At 43.9% G+C, this 16,440-nt stretch overlaps 1 protein-coding gene across 1 annotated transcript in view; it reads right to left on the reverse strand.

Moving 5' to 3' along the window:
- Positions 1-7,313, reverse strand: part of LOC135289060 (uncharacterized) — a 43,990-nt gene extending 36,677 nt beyond the window's left edge. Inside the window, exons 1-2 of the mRNA XM_064402428.1 lie at positions 7,274-7,313; positions 632-2,412 (exon numbers count right to left, since the gene is read on the reverse strand). Coding sequence (XP_064258498.1) covers positions 632-2,412; positions 7,274-7,313 — 1,821 coding nt within the window. The remainder of the gene's footprint in view (positions 1-631; positions 2,413-7,273) is intronic.
- Positions 7,314-16,440: the final 9,127 nt, after the last annotated feature.

Below are 16,440 nucleotides of genomic sequence, written 5' to 3' on the forward strand. Positions count from 1 at the left end.
ATGCCAGGGGTATACACTTTACCCAGGACAACTTAGTTTCTAATACTAATTTGGTTAGCTGTTTTTTTATTTCCCCGTTCATTCTTTCCACCCTTCCCGAACTCTGGGGATGATAAGGGGTATGTTGCTCCCACCTTATTCCTAGGGAGTCGGCTAGATCTTGGGTTACCTTTGAGGTGAAATGCGGCCCTTTGTCTGAGTCTATGGTTTCAGGTACTCCATATCTTGGCACTATTTCCTCTAATAGGATTCTTACTACAGTATGGGCAGTTTCTCTGGTAGTTGGGAATGCTTCTACATAATGGGTAAGGTGGTCCACCATTACCAAGAGGTATCGTGTCCGCCCTACCTTTGGAAGTTCAGTAAAGTCAATTTGTATATGTGAAAATGGTCTTTTTGCCAACGGCCGACCCCCTGGGGGCAACTTCCTCAGGTTGCTTCGATTAACCCGTAAACATGTTGGGCAACTCTTGGTAATGTATTTGGCGATATCATGTAGCCCTATAGTCATATATTGGGTTGCGAAGTGGTCTGCTAACCCTTGTGCTCCCCAATGTGTACCTTGGTGTAGTTTATACAGGACTCTTTGGGCTACGGCTTTTGGCAATATTTTCCGCTTATCCCGAGTTACCCATTCCCCATTAAGTTTAGACAGTCCCATTTTCTTCAATTTGTCCTCCTCTTCAGGAGTGAAGACCAATGCTGGATCTTCCTGACTATCCTGCTCCTTTGGTTTTTCTCTCAAGAGCATTTCTCTAGCCGCTGCTCGTTTAGCCTCTTGATCTGCTGCATTATTACCCCTAGTCTTGAGGTCTGTTCCTACTTGGTGGCCTTTCAAATGTACTACTGCTATTCTTTTTGGTCCCCTCAGGGCTTGCAGTACTTCAGTTATCAATTGTTGATGGACTAATCCCTTCCCTTGTGAGTTTACTAATCCCCTTTCTTCCCATAATTTTCCAAAGGTATGTACCACCCCAAACCCATATCTAGAATCGGTATATATCGTTCCCTCTTTCCCTTTTAAGAGCTTCAAAGCTCTTAGAATAGCGTATAGTTCACAGGCTTGTGCTGACCAGGATTTATCTAAGGCCCCTGATTCCACTACTTGTAAGTCTGTGCCCCCAATAATAGCGTATCCTGATTGGCGTTTCCCATCTACCACCCGGGAGGACCCATCTATGAACAACTTTTCTCCCTCGTCTAGCTCTTCTTCTTCCAGGTCAGGCCTAATCTTGGTTTGTTCTTCAATAGTTATTAAGCAATCATGTATTAAAGGTGCTTCTTCTACATTCCCGAACAAAAAGGTAGCCGGATTTTGAATAGCAGTTGTTTCTAAGGTAAAATTTGGTGCTTCTAGTAAAATCCCCTCATATTTCAGGAGCCTAGCATCTGATATCCATTTATCTGCTTTTTGCTGCATTACGCTCCTGATATTATGGGGGGAGAAAACCTTAAGACTACTGTTAAAGGTAATTTTCCTAGCTTCTTCAACTAATAAAGCACATCCGGCTAACATTTGTAAACACGTAGGCCATCCCCTGCTCACGGGGTCCAAAAGTTTCGATAAGTACGCTACAGGTTTCCTTTTGTCTGCCCATTCTTGGGTTAGTACTCCAAAGGCAATTCCCCCTTCTATATTAACGAATAAATAAAAGGGTCTTTTTAAGTCAGGGAGACTTAGAACTGGAGCATGCACCAAGCTTTCCTTTAATTCTTTCAGGTTTTCTGTATCCTCCTGAGTCCATTTCATCCACCCATCCTGAGTCAATTTTTGGTATAAAAACCTGGCCTTACTACTGTAATTCTCTATCCACTGTCTACAGTATCCTGTTAAACCTAAGATTTGTCTGATTTGTCTCTTGTTCCTGGGGGTTGGCAATGATAGGATAGCCTGCACCCTTTCCGGATCTATTCTTTTCTCACCTCGTCTTAGATAGTGTCCTAAGTACTTTACCTCTTCCTCTACAAACTGCAGCTTAGCCTTCGAAACCTTTAGTCCTTTAAGCCCCAGGAAATTCAAAAGTTTTATACTTTCTCTTCGTACTCCTTCCTCATCTTTCCCTGCTAACAATAGATCGTCTACATATTGTATCAGGGTTATCCCCGGTTCGGTTTGGTAATCCTCCAAAATTTGTTCCAAAGCTTGTCCAAATAAATTAGGGGATTCTGTAAAGCCCTGGGGTAACACCGTCCATCTAAGCTGTTGTTTTCTCCCTGTCTCTGGGTCTTCCCATTCGAAGGCGAAATAATCCCTGCTCACTTCATCTAAGGGGCAAGCCCAAAAGGCATCCTTCAGGTCGATTACACTGTACCAGCGGTTATCCGGGCTTAGTTTGCTCAATAATGTGTAAGGGTTAGCCACCACGGGGAACCTAGCTATCGTCCTCTTGTTTATTTCTCTCAGGTCATGTACTAAACGATAAGACCCGTTTGATTTCTTTACTGGTAAAATTGGGGTATTATAAGGGGACATACAGGGTTCTAATAATCCTTGTTTGATTAGTCTATCGATTTCCGGTTTCAACCCTTTGCTCCCTTCCAAAGACATCGGGTATTGTTTTATTCTTACTGGAATCTCCGGATTTCTAATGGTTACCTTGAAGGGGGTAATTTCTAATCTGCCGGCACTATCCGGATTATACCATACTTCAGGGTTGATTTTTCTCTCATCTTCTAATCTTAGGGGACACAACTTAATCTGAATCTCCTGTTCTACCACCTTGATTTGAATACCTAATTCTACAATCATATCTCTACCTAATAGGCTATAATCTGATTCTGGTACTAATAGAAAATCCCCAATACCCATCTTGGAGTCCGATTCTACTACTACCTCTTTTATAACTTTAACTTCGAACGGTTCCCCTTTTGCTCCCACTACTGTAACAGTTTCCCTAGATAACTTGCACCCTCTAGGTAATGACTGGAGTGTGGACCTTTCAGCTCCAGTATCAACCAGGAAGGTAATATCCTGGCCCTGGGGACCTACCTTCAATTTTACCAAGGGCTCCCTTTGATGTTTCTGGGTCCCCAAGAGATAGAGCCCCTGACCCCCCTAGTCCTCCTTAAACTCCTTCTCGTCCCGAATCCGCGTCCGACATTCCCTCTTAAAGTGTCCTCTCCGTCCGCAGTAAAAGCACACCTTCAGTTCCTGTTTATCCCGTGGGCTTTTCTGCCCACTCCGCCTCAATTCCCTTCTGTCCTGTTCGGGTCTCCTATCCGTTCCCTGGCTTTCACTCACTGCCGCCATCATTAGTCGGGCTTGTCTCTTATCTCGCTCTTCCTCTCTCCTCACATACACTCTCTGAGCTTCTCTTAGCAACTCGTCTAACCCTCTATCTTGCCAATCCTCTAATTTCTGTATTTTCCTTCTGATGTCCTCCCAGGATTTGGAAACGAAGTGTACCTTTAGCACTGCCTGTCCCATCTGTCCATCTGGATCCATTCCTGAATACAACTGAAAATTCTTCCTTAATCTTTCTAGCCATTCAGTGGGGGTCTCATCCTTTTTCTGTCTTTCGTTAAAGGCTTTATTAATATTCTGTCCTCTTGGGACAGACTCCCTGATTCCCTGCACAATTATTGTTCTGAGGTCTTGCATGTGCACTCTATGGGCCGGGTCCTGATGATCCCAATTAGGATTTTGTAGTGGCCATTTTATATCTGCTGCCGGCCCCTGCGCGTGCTGCGCATCCCAGATGCACATTCCCTCTCTTCTAATCATATTTTTTTCCTCTGCCGTGAATAGGATATTCAGTATGGATTGTAATTCCTCCCAGGTGTACATATTAGGTCCTAAGAATTGATCTACCCGCTCGGCCACTCCAAGCGGGTCCTCCAAGAGGTGTCCCATTTCTTTCTTAAATTCCCTAACATCTCCTGAGCTTAGGGGCACCGATACAAACCCTATGCCGGCCTGGGGTCCCCCCATAGGCATTTCCCTTAAGGGGTACAAGCCTTTCTTGGTTCGACTTCGAGTCATTGGCCCTGTATATTCGGGCCCATCCGAATCCGAGTCTGTCCCTGCTGGTGCATTCGGAGGAGCCTCCGCTGCCTGTGCTTGGGGTGGGAGTACATAAGGAGGGGGTGGTACCAAAGTGTCTTCTGGTTTATTCCCCTTTTTCTTACTCTTATTCCCTTTCGGTGTTTCAGAAAGTTTGAAGAGAAACACTTCGGGTTTCTCTGCCCAAACTTTAGCATAATTACTCTCCTCCTGAGCACAGGGGGGTTCTCTACTATTTACCCAGATATTTAAGGTTTGCCTTACCCAATCTTCTGAAGAGCCAAATACAGGCCAAAACACCCTCTTGGAGATTTCTTTTCCTCCCCATACTTCCATGCAATAGTGAATCATTTTAGCCTTATCCTTGTCCCGTGTGCCTGGAAAATGTCGCCAGTTTTCTATCATAAATCCTAAAGGGCTTTCCCTAGGTATTGGAGGGAGTTTCACCTCGGCAGGGGGCTTACTCTTCCCCTGTCCCATTCTTCCGGAGTGCCTTCTTTCACACAATCAACTTTCGCTTCCCCTGGTTCGTGGCCCAAGCCCTCGCGGGTCTGTGGGAAATGCACTACTAAGGGTCCACACTCACTTGGAAAGTCTGGCTGCCAGCTCTCCTCTCACGCACACACTCGCCGCACTCCGGGATCCCAACCCCGCCCGGACGGATCCCGTAATACTTACGCGTCCCGCGTCTTCGTCCGGACTTTGTGCACAAATCTTTTAAGGGGTCTCCTTGGGCCCGCAACCTCCCTTTGCTTTCTCCTTTCCTCTTTTCGGGGTTCGTCGGTCGGGGCCGGGAGCGGGTCCCTCAGGTCCCGGGGCCTCTGAATCGGAGGGGGCGCCCCCCCCCAGTATTGAGAGACCTCTCCGACGGCCACCGATCCGAGTCACGGCACCAAGTTGTTATAAATGAGCGCAATGGGCCAGTCGGGTCAATTATATAGCCAATTTATTAATACAGAAAAGAGAAAGCAAATCGCAGCGCTGGGCGGCGGGGGAGTCCTTGCTCCACCAACTGCCGTGCCGAAAATTGTTCCGTTCCCCTTTTGTACCCTCCCGCGCCCCGTCGCATTTCCGGTGCTTCTCCGCGCATGTCCACCCGGTTGTTAGAGGGTCTCCTTCTGCCTCCTGGTGGTCGTCGAATAGGGCCTCTGGTACTTTTCCTCAGCGCCCCCCTCTCTGGGAACCTGGGACTGGGAACAACTTGTATCTTGATTAGCTCAGCAATGTTTAGTCTCATATGTTATCGCATGCTAGTTGGCGGTTACTTATTTACATTATGTTTCCTCCTGTTTTTAGTGAACAAGAAGGTCACATTCCCATCACAACCTTATGCTTTCTCCTGTTTTCAGTGAACAAAAAGGTCATATTCCCATCACAAGGGGTGATGATGGACTGAAAGTTGATTATCTGAGAGATGGTGACGGGGTGGAAATCTATGGTGTTATTTCATTCTGTAGAGAAAATGGAGGAAATGGGAGGAGGAGGAATGTATTTGGAGGGTTTTCATTCTTAGTTTTGTTTGTTCCTTTTTAGATGTTGTAATTAATAAAATTTGTTTCCTTTATTCCTAAGTTGGAGCCTGCTTTGCTCTGTTCCTGATCACATCTCACAGAAGCCACTAGAGAAAGTGTATTTTCATGGAGGCACTGGCACTGTGCCAGAGTCAAACCATGACACACAAGTAAACCAGAAGTATATTGGGCAATGGACATTACAAGAGGTAAACCGGATAAGCAGGTAACATTGACACATCCCAATGGTAATTCTATTACCAAGAGACTCACAATTGATACCGGAGCAGACGTAACAATCACTTCAAGCACTATATGGCTCAAAAATTGGCCAGTAGTCAATCCTGTTTTGGGAATTGCAGGGATTGGTGGAACCCAAGCAACTCGGTTAAGCAGATGGAGTGAGTGTAACAACAAGACCCTATGTCATGCAGACTCCCAGTAATTTGTTAGGTTTAATTGGCAGGGATTTGTTAAGTCAACTGAAGGCCACAATTGTCACACAGCCTTTTCAATAGTGGCCACTGGGGGGCAGCCAATCCTCAAAATTAGCTGGACTACCGATACCCCTATATGGATTGATCAGTGGCTGCTGCCAAAGGAAAAGCTGCTCAAGGTTCAAGAGCTGGTTCAAGAACAACTTGAGGCTGGTCATATAATATCATCAACTAGCCCATGGAACATGCCTATTTTTACAATGCAAAAAAACATTGGGGAATTGAGGTTGTTGCATGATCTTAGAGCAGTCAATGCAGTAATGCAGAGTATGGGAGCATTACAACCTGGACTCCCGTCCCGTTATGTTACCTGAGTTCTGGGATTTATTGATTATTGATCTCAAAGACTGTTTTTTCACTATTCCCTTACACCCTGAGGATACCAGTCATTTTGCCTTCTCAGTCCCCTCCATCAACAAAGCAGAACCCTACAAGAGATATGAATGGGTAGTTTTGCCACAAGGGATGCGTAACTCGCCCACTATGTGCCAGGATTACGTAGCCTGGCATTAGAGACAGTCCAGCAGCAATTTCCCAACTATATCATATATCATTACATGGATGATATCTTGGTATCAGTACAGCAATTGGACTTTGAAAATGTTTTAGCAAGCATGACAACTATTCTAGAACAGAGAGGGTTGAAAATTGCCCCCAAAAAGGTACAGCGTTCAGCTCCATGGATGTATCTTGAGTGGCACATTGATCAAGATGTAGTGAAACCTCAGAAGATTACCATTACTACAGAGATAAAAACTGTACATGATGTTCAAAAATTAGTAGGAGATATACAATGGATTAGAACTATTTCTGGAATAACTAATGCAGAACTTAAACTGTTAATACAGCTGCTAGGTACCTCATCCTGGGCAGATGAGCGCCGATCCCTGGATAGGACGCAACAACAGGCCTTGGAACACATAGCCTCAAAGGTTGCCACAGCACATGCGCATCGCCTGATCGAAGGTGTTCCAGTTCAATTGATGATCATCAACCATAGCAAAGAGGGTGACCAGTATGCCAAACATCCTTTTGCATTGATTTGTCAATGGACAGAGACTCGGGTTAATCCTTTAACCATTCTGCAGTGGGTATTTTTACCTATGCGACAGCCTAGAAGTATTTACTCAATTAATCATGAAGGCCAGAGGGAGGATACAAGAAATTTGGGGACAGGAACAGTACACGATTGCAGTACCTTTAGCTAGTTGGTATTTAGAATGGGGAATTAGGCATGCAGTACCCTTACAAATAGCCCTTACTGATTATGGTGGAAGACTTCACAATACCTATCCGCGACATCGTGTGTTGTCCTTGTTAGAGCAGCAGTGGCTGGAGGACAGACCACGGTGATCTGAGTGTCTGGTACTAGGACTAACAATATTTACTGATGCAGGCAAATGGTCTAAGAGGGCTGCTTGTACGTGGCAGCAAAACGGTTTATGGAATCAGCATATAATTCTTGGGGAGGTAGGAGATACATTGCAATCCTTGGAGTTGAAGGCAGTTATTTGGGCCTTTGAGAATTGGAATGATCAGGCTATTAACATTGTTTCTGATTCACTTTACGTGGCTGGCTGTGTACAACGCCTCGAAAAGGCGGTAGTTAAGGAAGTTAATAACAAACATTTGGATTCACTTTTAAGCCGACTACTAAGAAATTTGAACCTACGCCGACAGGAGTATTTTATTATTCATGTCCGCAGTCATCAAAATCTCCCTGGTCTGTCTGAAGGTAACGCTCGAGCTGATCGGTTGTTAGCCACTGCCTGGCCAATGCCAACCTCCGATAAATTTCAACAAGCAAAAATTCTCATGCCTTTTTACATCAATCTGCAAAGATGCTAGTTAAACAATTTGGTATCTCTCTTACTGATGCCACTGGCATTGTATGATCCTGCCCAGATTGTCAAAAGGATGGCATTGGCTTAGGCACTGGTGTTAACCCAAGAGGTACCCAACCTTTGCAATTATGGCAAACGGATGTAACACATGTAGCAGAATTTGGCCAGAAGAAGTTTGTGCATGTTTGTATTGATACTTACTCTTGTCTTATATGGGCTACCCCTTTAACAGGTGAAACAGCACGTCATGTTGAGAAACATTTGTACAATTGCTTTGCAGTGTTGGGAGTCCCTTTAGCCATTAAGACTGATAATGACCCTGCTTATTGTTCTTTAAAGTTTCAACGTTTCTGCAATTTATGTGGTATTCAACATGATACCAGTATTCCACATAACCCTACAGGTCAGGCAATTATTGAGTGAGCCCATCAGACATTCAAGGGCATGCTGCAAAAACAAAAGGGGGGAATGATAGGGTTATCCCCAGAAGAAAGGACAGCTAAGGCTACCTTTGTACTTAATTATCTCAGAACAACAGGAGATAGGGACGAACCACCTATTCTTGTGCATCATGCCCTCCTACATAGGCCAAGTGAGGAACTGCCTGACAGTATTCAAGTCATGTTTAAAAGCCCTGAAACGGGGATGTGGGAAGGGCCAGCCACAGTGAAATTAATGGGAAGAGGTTACATGTGCTTACTTACAGATAAGGGAATTCACTGTATTCCGGCTAAGTGGGTGAAACCTTACCTAAAGTCATACCTGCCAGCTAATGCTCTGTCCAGAAGCAGAATGTCGGCAACAACACTGACTCCAGATGCAGCTGAACCCGATACTCCAGCACCTGACAGTTGAACAACAATTGAACTTTCTTCCACAGCTATTAACAGATGCGGGCCAACTACCTGGACCTGGGGTTACGGTAACCAGTAATGACAGCTTACCACCACTTCCAACACGGATTTTAAACCAATTTGAACAAGCTTGTTCTGTTCATGGCTATTTTTGCAAACCATGGATCAGGGTCCAGCGTGTCAAATGCAAACTGAAGTGGTGGCAACAAGTCTATCAGGAAAATAATCTTTTTCTAGCTCGCAGGAAAAAGCAAAAATTTAGCTCTACTATTTAGCTTGCAATAGATGTTTTAGTATACTTAATATGCTTAATGCTGAGCGTGCACTAGAAATATTTTTAGGGTGTAGTCATAGAAGACAACCTCCCCCTGAACCCCTTAGAGGGATATTTTTACAGTGTTGGAATTTTAACCAGGATTTAGCCCTTACTGAAACACAGGTTTGCTTTGGATTCAATTTCAATTGGCAAAACAGGCAATAGCAAATCAAATTGTATTGCAAAGTCAGATTACATCTGCAGAGTGTGGGAGAGGAATAGCAGTGCCACAACAGCATCACGTTTCTGAAAGTCAGTGGGACGAGGTCAAAGAATATTGGCTAAAGCATAGATGTGATCAGCAAAGGTGGAGACAGTGGCAATTGTCCCGCAAATAATATTGATGATAATCATTATGATAATAGGAAAAATGCAGGGATTGCATAACACTGATCAGCAAGCAAACATGTGGGTTACATGGGCTAATCAAACAGGGAAGGAATCAATTTGCCTATCATTGGCTACACCCTCTGATCCTTTTCGTACTTGTTTAATTGGAGTTTCATTAGATTCTATGGAAGAATTTGGACCTTGGACTAAAGCCACAGTGTACAAAAATTTAAATGAGGCTTGGTCAAGTTGGTGCATGATCCAATGGTGGAATATCCAGAGTGGACCAACCCTTGCAAATTGGTGCGACACTTGGGATTTCAATGAATCCCCTGGGAGCACAAGCTTTTACAATTGCCCAGGGACTGAATGTCACCAGAATGGAGCCACAGGAGCTAGACATCCTGGGTTCTATGCCAGGCAATTACTGTCTATTTTTTGGGTATTATTCTCTGGGCTCAGATTTGTTTAGCATAAAAGAGGGGCAACCAAAAAATGATAGCACTTGGATATCCCCTGGCTCCTCATGGTACTATAATACTACAGATTATTGCAACAATTGGATAAGGCCTTTACCAACAGAGCAAGGTGCAGCTAAAATGGGGTTTTCCTCATTTGTGGGGATAGGGCCTGGCCTGCAGTGCCCCAGAAAGCATTGAGAGGAGCATGTTATTTTGGCAAACTAACGTTATTCGCCCCTAACATCCACCAGATGCTTAACATCAGTCACAAGTCCCAATGCTCGAGACGTAGTGTGCATCAGTTAGGCCCTGAATGTAGAGATGAGGTACAATTATGGGACCCACCATCAGTTATATTGGCATCATTTTTCAGGCCAGGAGTAGCCTCGGCACAAGCCCTCATGCAATTAAGGCGACTAGCATGTTGGGCAGGGAAACAAATTAACATCATGTCCACAGTGCTAGATGAACTCACTACTGATGTTGATAGCATACGCCATGCTGTGTTACAAAATAGGGCTGCCATAGATTTTTTATTGCTAGCACAAGGGCATGGGTGTGAAGATTTTGAAGGGATGTGTTGCATGAACCTTTCTGATCACTCTGAATCAATTCACAAGAAACTTTTGCAACTTAAAACATGAAGAAACTTACAGTTGTTAATAACTCTTTTGATGAGTGGTTAAAATCTTGGGGCATTACTGGTTGGCTTAAAGACTTAGTTCGCTTTGGCATTATAGTTTTTTGCATTATTTTAGTGATTTTGCTTATTGTACCTTGCTTATTACAGTGTGTGCAAAGAATAACTGAACATGCTATTAATTCAGTCTGGCTTGTGCAAAAACTAGACGGGGAATAGTTGAGAGTTTTTTGCAGGACAATGGACACATACAACATATGCACAATCCAGCCTTCATAGAAACTGAGTAAGGTCATCATGCCCTTGAAGGACACGAAAGAAGAACACACTCAGAAGCAGACAGTTCAGGATGCAAAGGCAGACAAGAAAACAGCAGCGAGATGCCCGAAGGAGATTAACTAAAATTAACTGATATATTAAAATGCATGCGTAAAAGGATTTAACCAATCATGTATTAGCTTGAGGTGTGAACAATAGAAAACAGTATAAATATAGCTTGCTTTTTGTAATAAATCGGCTTCACTTGATCATATTCATTATGGCATGATGTTCTGCTAATGATCCTCCGCAATAGTCCTCTATCTCTGAAAGGAAGGGCTCGCTCGCTCTCTCTCTGTTCAAGCCTCTCAACAGATTACAGCTTTTCAGTATCCACATGCTCCAGCACAATTGCCTTTTTCTCATGGGCTGCAGGTGAATGCTGCATCCCCCCACGCACTTCATCAATTGCAGGGAAACAGTTTGTTGTATTATAGTCTTCACCATGGCTTGCAGAAGAATCACATCTCTGACGCTTGGAGCACTTCCTCCTCCCCCTCCCTCTTTTGCACCGACCTTAGTGTCACCATATTGTTCTCCTCATGTGTCATCACTTTTTCCTTTTCTCTGACTCAGGAGAGAATTGGTGTTCATAGGTCCATTTGGTCTCAAGTTCTATCAATTGAAACAGTTTTTATACAGCTCTACAGTGCTGAAAGGTTATTCTTGTCCAGGCTCTGCAATTGGGGAATCGCTCACCGTGCTTCTCTCTCTATTGGTCACATGGTCTCCACCAGCACTGCACAAGCTGTGCCTGCTGCTGGCTCTACTCCGCGCCTTTTCTTCATGCAGGATGCCGAATAAAGAAAAGCTGTCTTTCTGTCTTCAGCATGGCTGGTTAAAAGTGGCTAAGCAAATAAAGTCCATTGCAAACAATGCTGAGACAACTGCGGCCGCACAGTGCCGCCCTGGCCACACAGTTGCTTGCGGTGCCGGGATGGCTGGCAGCAGCATGGCCTGGCAGCTGTGCCAGGAAAGGGTCCAGCAGTCCTCTCTGGGAAGGGGCCCTGGCCGGCCCTGCCAGGGAGGGGGGCCCGACTAGACCCCCCACTCCTCTGTAGAGAGCAGGGGGCTAGAGAGCTTCCAGTGGGTTTTTTTTTCATTCTTAAATGTTATCATAGAGGCGTTACCAGCTTTTCGAATTGGCTTAACAGTGTGCCAATTATCAGAGCTAGCCAGCAATTGGTTTTGCCAGGCACAGAGGAAGCTGCTAACACCTCCTCACAGAGAACCACTTCCGTGGCTTTTTCCCCTTCACCAAAAATCAATTATTGCAAAACCACCAGAGACACCTTAGCTCTTACCCTGTCCTTTTCACTGCTAGTTCACAGCTCCAACAAAACAACACAAAACCACAAAACAACGAAAACTAAGAAAATAATGACAAGGTGTTTTGCTTGATACTACCCTGGAGAAGTAGTTTGCTGACCATTCTACTTGGAAGCAGTGTCATGCTACTGATGCATGTCCCATGGCTTGAGAATCCATCTTTTGATAGCAACTGCCTGCAGCTCTGGGTCCATATATAGTCCTGATGTAGAAATAGACTGGTTTCCTAAGGAAACAAGTCTAATGTCACACTGGGTTTGTGTATATGTGAATGCACATATAAGCTCCTTGCCTGCCTGCATGATTCTCTCTTCGATGTTTGTGAAAAATGCATATTTTATGATTGGCTTTTTGCAAATATTAAAATGAATATCATATGTGTTATGTTAGAAAGTTATGCTGTATTAATTTTCCTAAGTAGTGTGTTAAATATAGTTTTAGGTTATAACATAATGTTAAAATAGAAACTATGTTATGTAGGATACTTTTTTAAAGAAAGGACTTGCACTGAGATAGCAACCACAGGACACCTAAATCTTTCTGAGAAAGAGAATTTATTGCCCCATTATCAGAAGAAAATTACTTCTTCCAGCCTTGCTCAGCCCTGAAGACACCGTTAGGATTAAGAGGAAGAACTTGATGATGATCAGACAGAACCCTTTGTTTCAATGGAATTTATACATCATGTATGAAGTGTATGAATATGCAACAGGCCATTGTTCCCCCGGGCAGGTGGGGATGTGGCATAAAGTGTAGGTGACCTGCAAACAGGCCATTGTTCTCCTGGGTGTGTGGAGGGGGCCGTGGCTAAAGAGAGTGAGTGACACGCAGACAGCCTCACAGGTGAACAGGCACCAGAGGCACCAGAGCCAGGGCCCTTCCAGGATACTGAAACCCTGAGGCCAACCCCAAGGTGAGGGGGGGGCCACAGGGACCCGTGATTCTCTGGCAACAGGGATCCACTTCGTGTCCTGAGGGTGTAAAACAATACGTGAAAGTGAATGAGAAATAAAAGTGAGTGTAGACGAATGAAAGTATATGTAATGTAGATTGTGTATTTTAAGCTTCACTATATCTCCTTGGAGGGAGGTGTATTCTATTAAAAAGTAGTGTGAGAAAAAGGTTTTTATTTTTTTGCGTGTGAAGTTGAAAGAAAAATGATATTTAAGCTGTTAGCGAAAGTGAGAAACAGAGGCAGGGGATGGATAGATAAGATCTTGAAAATGGAACAGAAAACCAGTAAGTTAAATACAGGTAAAAGGGGGAATAAAAGCATGCTAGCAGAAGATACCCCAAGATAGCCCTTTGGGAGTTATGTTAGCTAACAGAAATACAACTCCTTGCAAAAGAAAAAAAAATACAGGGTATGCAGTAGTGGATGGTAAAAACATGCAAACTATGGAAAAAGAGAAATTAACCTTAAACTGGAAAGCTCAAACTTGTGAATTATATACTTTAAAAAGAGCACTAAAATATTTAGCACAAAAGAAAGGAGCTATATATACTGATTCAAAGTATGCCTTTAGACTAGTACATACCTTTAAAAAAATTTAAAAAGTGAGATTACTTAATTCAAGAGGAAAAGGATTAGTACATGAGAAACTTGTTTTAGAGGCATTAAAATTACCTAAAAGAGATAGCTATAGTACATATTAAGGGACACCAAAAGGGAAATACCCCAGAAATAAGAAGAAATAATTTGGCAGATCAGGAAGCTAAAGATGCAGCAGAAAATGGAGCTGAAACAGTTAATATTAACTCCAAATGAAGAAAAATTGGAAATTCCAAAGTTTAGGGAAACAGAGTAAAAATAATTAAACAAGATAGGTGGTGAACAAGATGAATCAGGGAAATAGAAACTTCCTGATGGAAGACAATTAATAAAATGCTTACTAGGGAATATTAGAAGACATGCATCAGAAAACCCACTGGGGTACTCAGGCTTTGTGTGATCTTTTTTTTTAAGGAACTATGGGTGCATTGGGATTTTTGGAGTAGCAAAGCAAGTAACTGAAAGATGTATAATTTGCCAAAGGATAAATAAAAAGGTGATGAGAAAAACAACATGAGGAGGTCGTGAGTTAGATCGTTTACCATTTCAAAGGATCCAAGCATAAGTTTGGATTTGTTAGGCTCTGGATTTATTTGTAAAAAACTGTTTAATCCAGAAGAAAAATAATATACTGTATGCTGGGGGGGGGGGGGGAGATCGTAAGAAAATAACATCTTTAAAACATCAAAAAACCATGAGACAAAGCAATAAAAGAAAAACGGTGAAAGAAAAGGGTTGGGATCAAAAGATTACCTCCTCCGTTCCTGTTTGTTCTCCCGCCCATTCGCGGCTGCACCCTCCCAGCCCCCGTCCCCGGCTCCGGTCTCTCTGCTCGAGGCTGCACCACTCGATCCAGCCCCTGTGCCGGCTCCGGCCCCACCAGTGAGCTCGTCTGCCCCGGTAGCAGCTGCCTGGCCCTAGCCGCTCCGTCATGCCGGGCAGGGGTGGGGGGGTCTGTCCTGCCGCGTGGTCCGTGGTCACCACACCGACCGCACCTAGAGGGGGGTCCCATCTGTCCTGTCTGTCCCATCCCTGGCTGCCCTGCCCGTGCTGGCTGCGCTGGGCACCGCCGCTGCTGCCGGGGTCTCCCGCCTGCTTTGTCTCTGCCAGGACCTGCCGGATCAGCCGCCATTAAGCCATGTGGGGACTATCCACGCTCCGACTCGGTCTCTACCGGAAGATCCCTCTCTGGCGGTTCCGGCAGCGGACCCTGCCTGCGCCTTGGAGGTCCAAGTTTCGGCGCGGATCCCTCCCCTCACCCCCCTTCCTCTGACACTAAGGCAAAACCAGTAGGTTCCCCCAGGAGATTAGAAAATGCCAATTGTGAAAAATGTGTATTTTATTATTGGCTTTTCGCAAGTATTAAAATGAATATTGTATGTGTGTTAGAAAGTTATGCTGTATTAATTTTCGTAAATATAGTTTTAGGTTATAACATTGTGAGAGGGTGGTGGCCCCTCTTTTTGCCCGTTGAATGTATAATCTACTGTGCAGGAACCGGCTGCTCAAGCATGATTAGCTGAGCTGACCATAACCACAGATGCCTGTTTTAAGCGGTATTAACCACGGGTGCCTTTTTAAGCAATATTATAGAACATAGGTCAAATAAGCCAAAGGGATACGAGCGAGGAAGACGACGAGCCTTCATCGAACGACCACCAGAAGGCAGATGAAGACCCCCTAGCAACAAGGAGAACATGCGCAGATCCACCACAGATTCACCGGAAGGATGACTTGAAACCCGGAAAAGGAGCTGTTCAAAAGGGGGAACGGGACTCAGGCTCGGGTGCGGCAGTTGGTGGAGCGGTGACTCCCCTGTCGCCCAGTGCTGTGCTTTGCTTCTTTTATCCTCTATTAAACATTTTATTGATTGGCATTATGACCCATTGTGTTCATTTCATAACAACATAATGTTAAAATAGAAACTATGCTATGCAAGATATTTGTTTAAGAAAGGACTCGCACCAGATAGGAGCCAAAGGACACCTAAATCTTTCTGAGAAAGAGAATTTATTGCCCCATTATCAGCAGAAAACTAACTTCTTCCCACCTCGCTCAGACTGGAAGACGACATAAGGATTAAGAGGAAGAACTTGATGATGACCAGACAGAATCCTGTGTTTGAATGGAATTTATGCATCACGTATGAGATGTATGAATATGCAACAGGCAATTGTTTTTAAGGGTTAATCCTCTGTTAACGGGTGTCCTTTTTCGGGCTTGTGTTGCCCTGAAAAAGGTACCCGGACGTCCGTATCTCTTTGTTTTTATTGTCTCATATTGTCCTAACCTCAAATGTTCAAATTTTATTATTTAAATTATATTACTATTTTTATACCCATTTTATTACTATTAAACTTTTAAAATTTCAAAAACAAGTGATTGGCGTTTTTCACACCAATGACACCTACTGATTGGGGTTGAAATGATGAGGAGGGGAGGAAACACTTGAATAATTATTGTAATTTCATAATCAAAGGAATAAATGAGACAGCATATCAAAGGCGAAATGCCAAAAAAAAAAAACCAAAGGTTTTTAAGGGACAGCTTTTAAGAGGGATAAGAAGAAACTCCAACTGAATGGTTAGACAGATTTAAGAGAAATATGAAAATTGTCCTAAAGCAGGCAAAAGATCTGAAAATCTTTAAAGAGATGGGCACAGAGGAGGAATAGGGAGGTCATAGGCCCTATTTCTTTTAGGGGACAAATACCATTTGGAGCCTGTGATAACTTGAAAAGTGGGTCCCCAAGAAGAAGAATTGGAATTTGTGGTAGACACAGCGG

The sequence above is a fragment of the Passer domesticus genome, chromosome W, assembly GCF_036417665.1.
Source record: "Passer domesticus isolate bPasDom1 chromosome W, bPasDom1.hap1, whole genome shotgun sequence".
Taxonomy (NCBI): Eukaryota; Metazoa; Chordata; class Aves; order Passeriformes; family Passeridae; genus Passer; species Passer domesticus.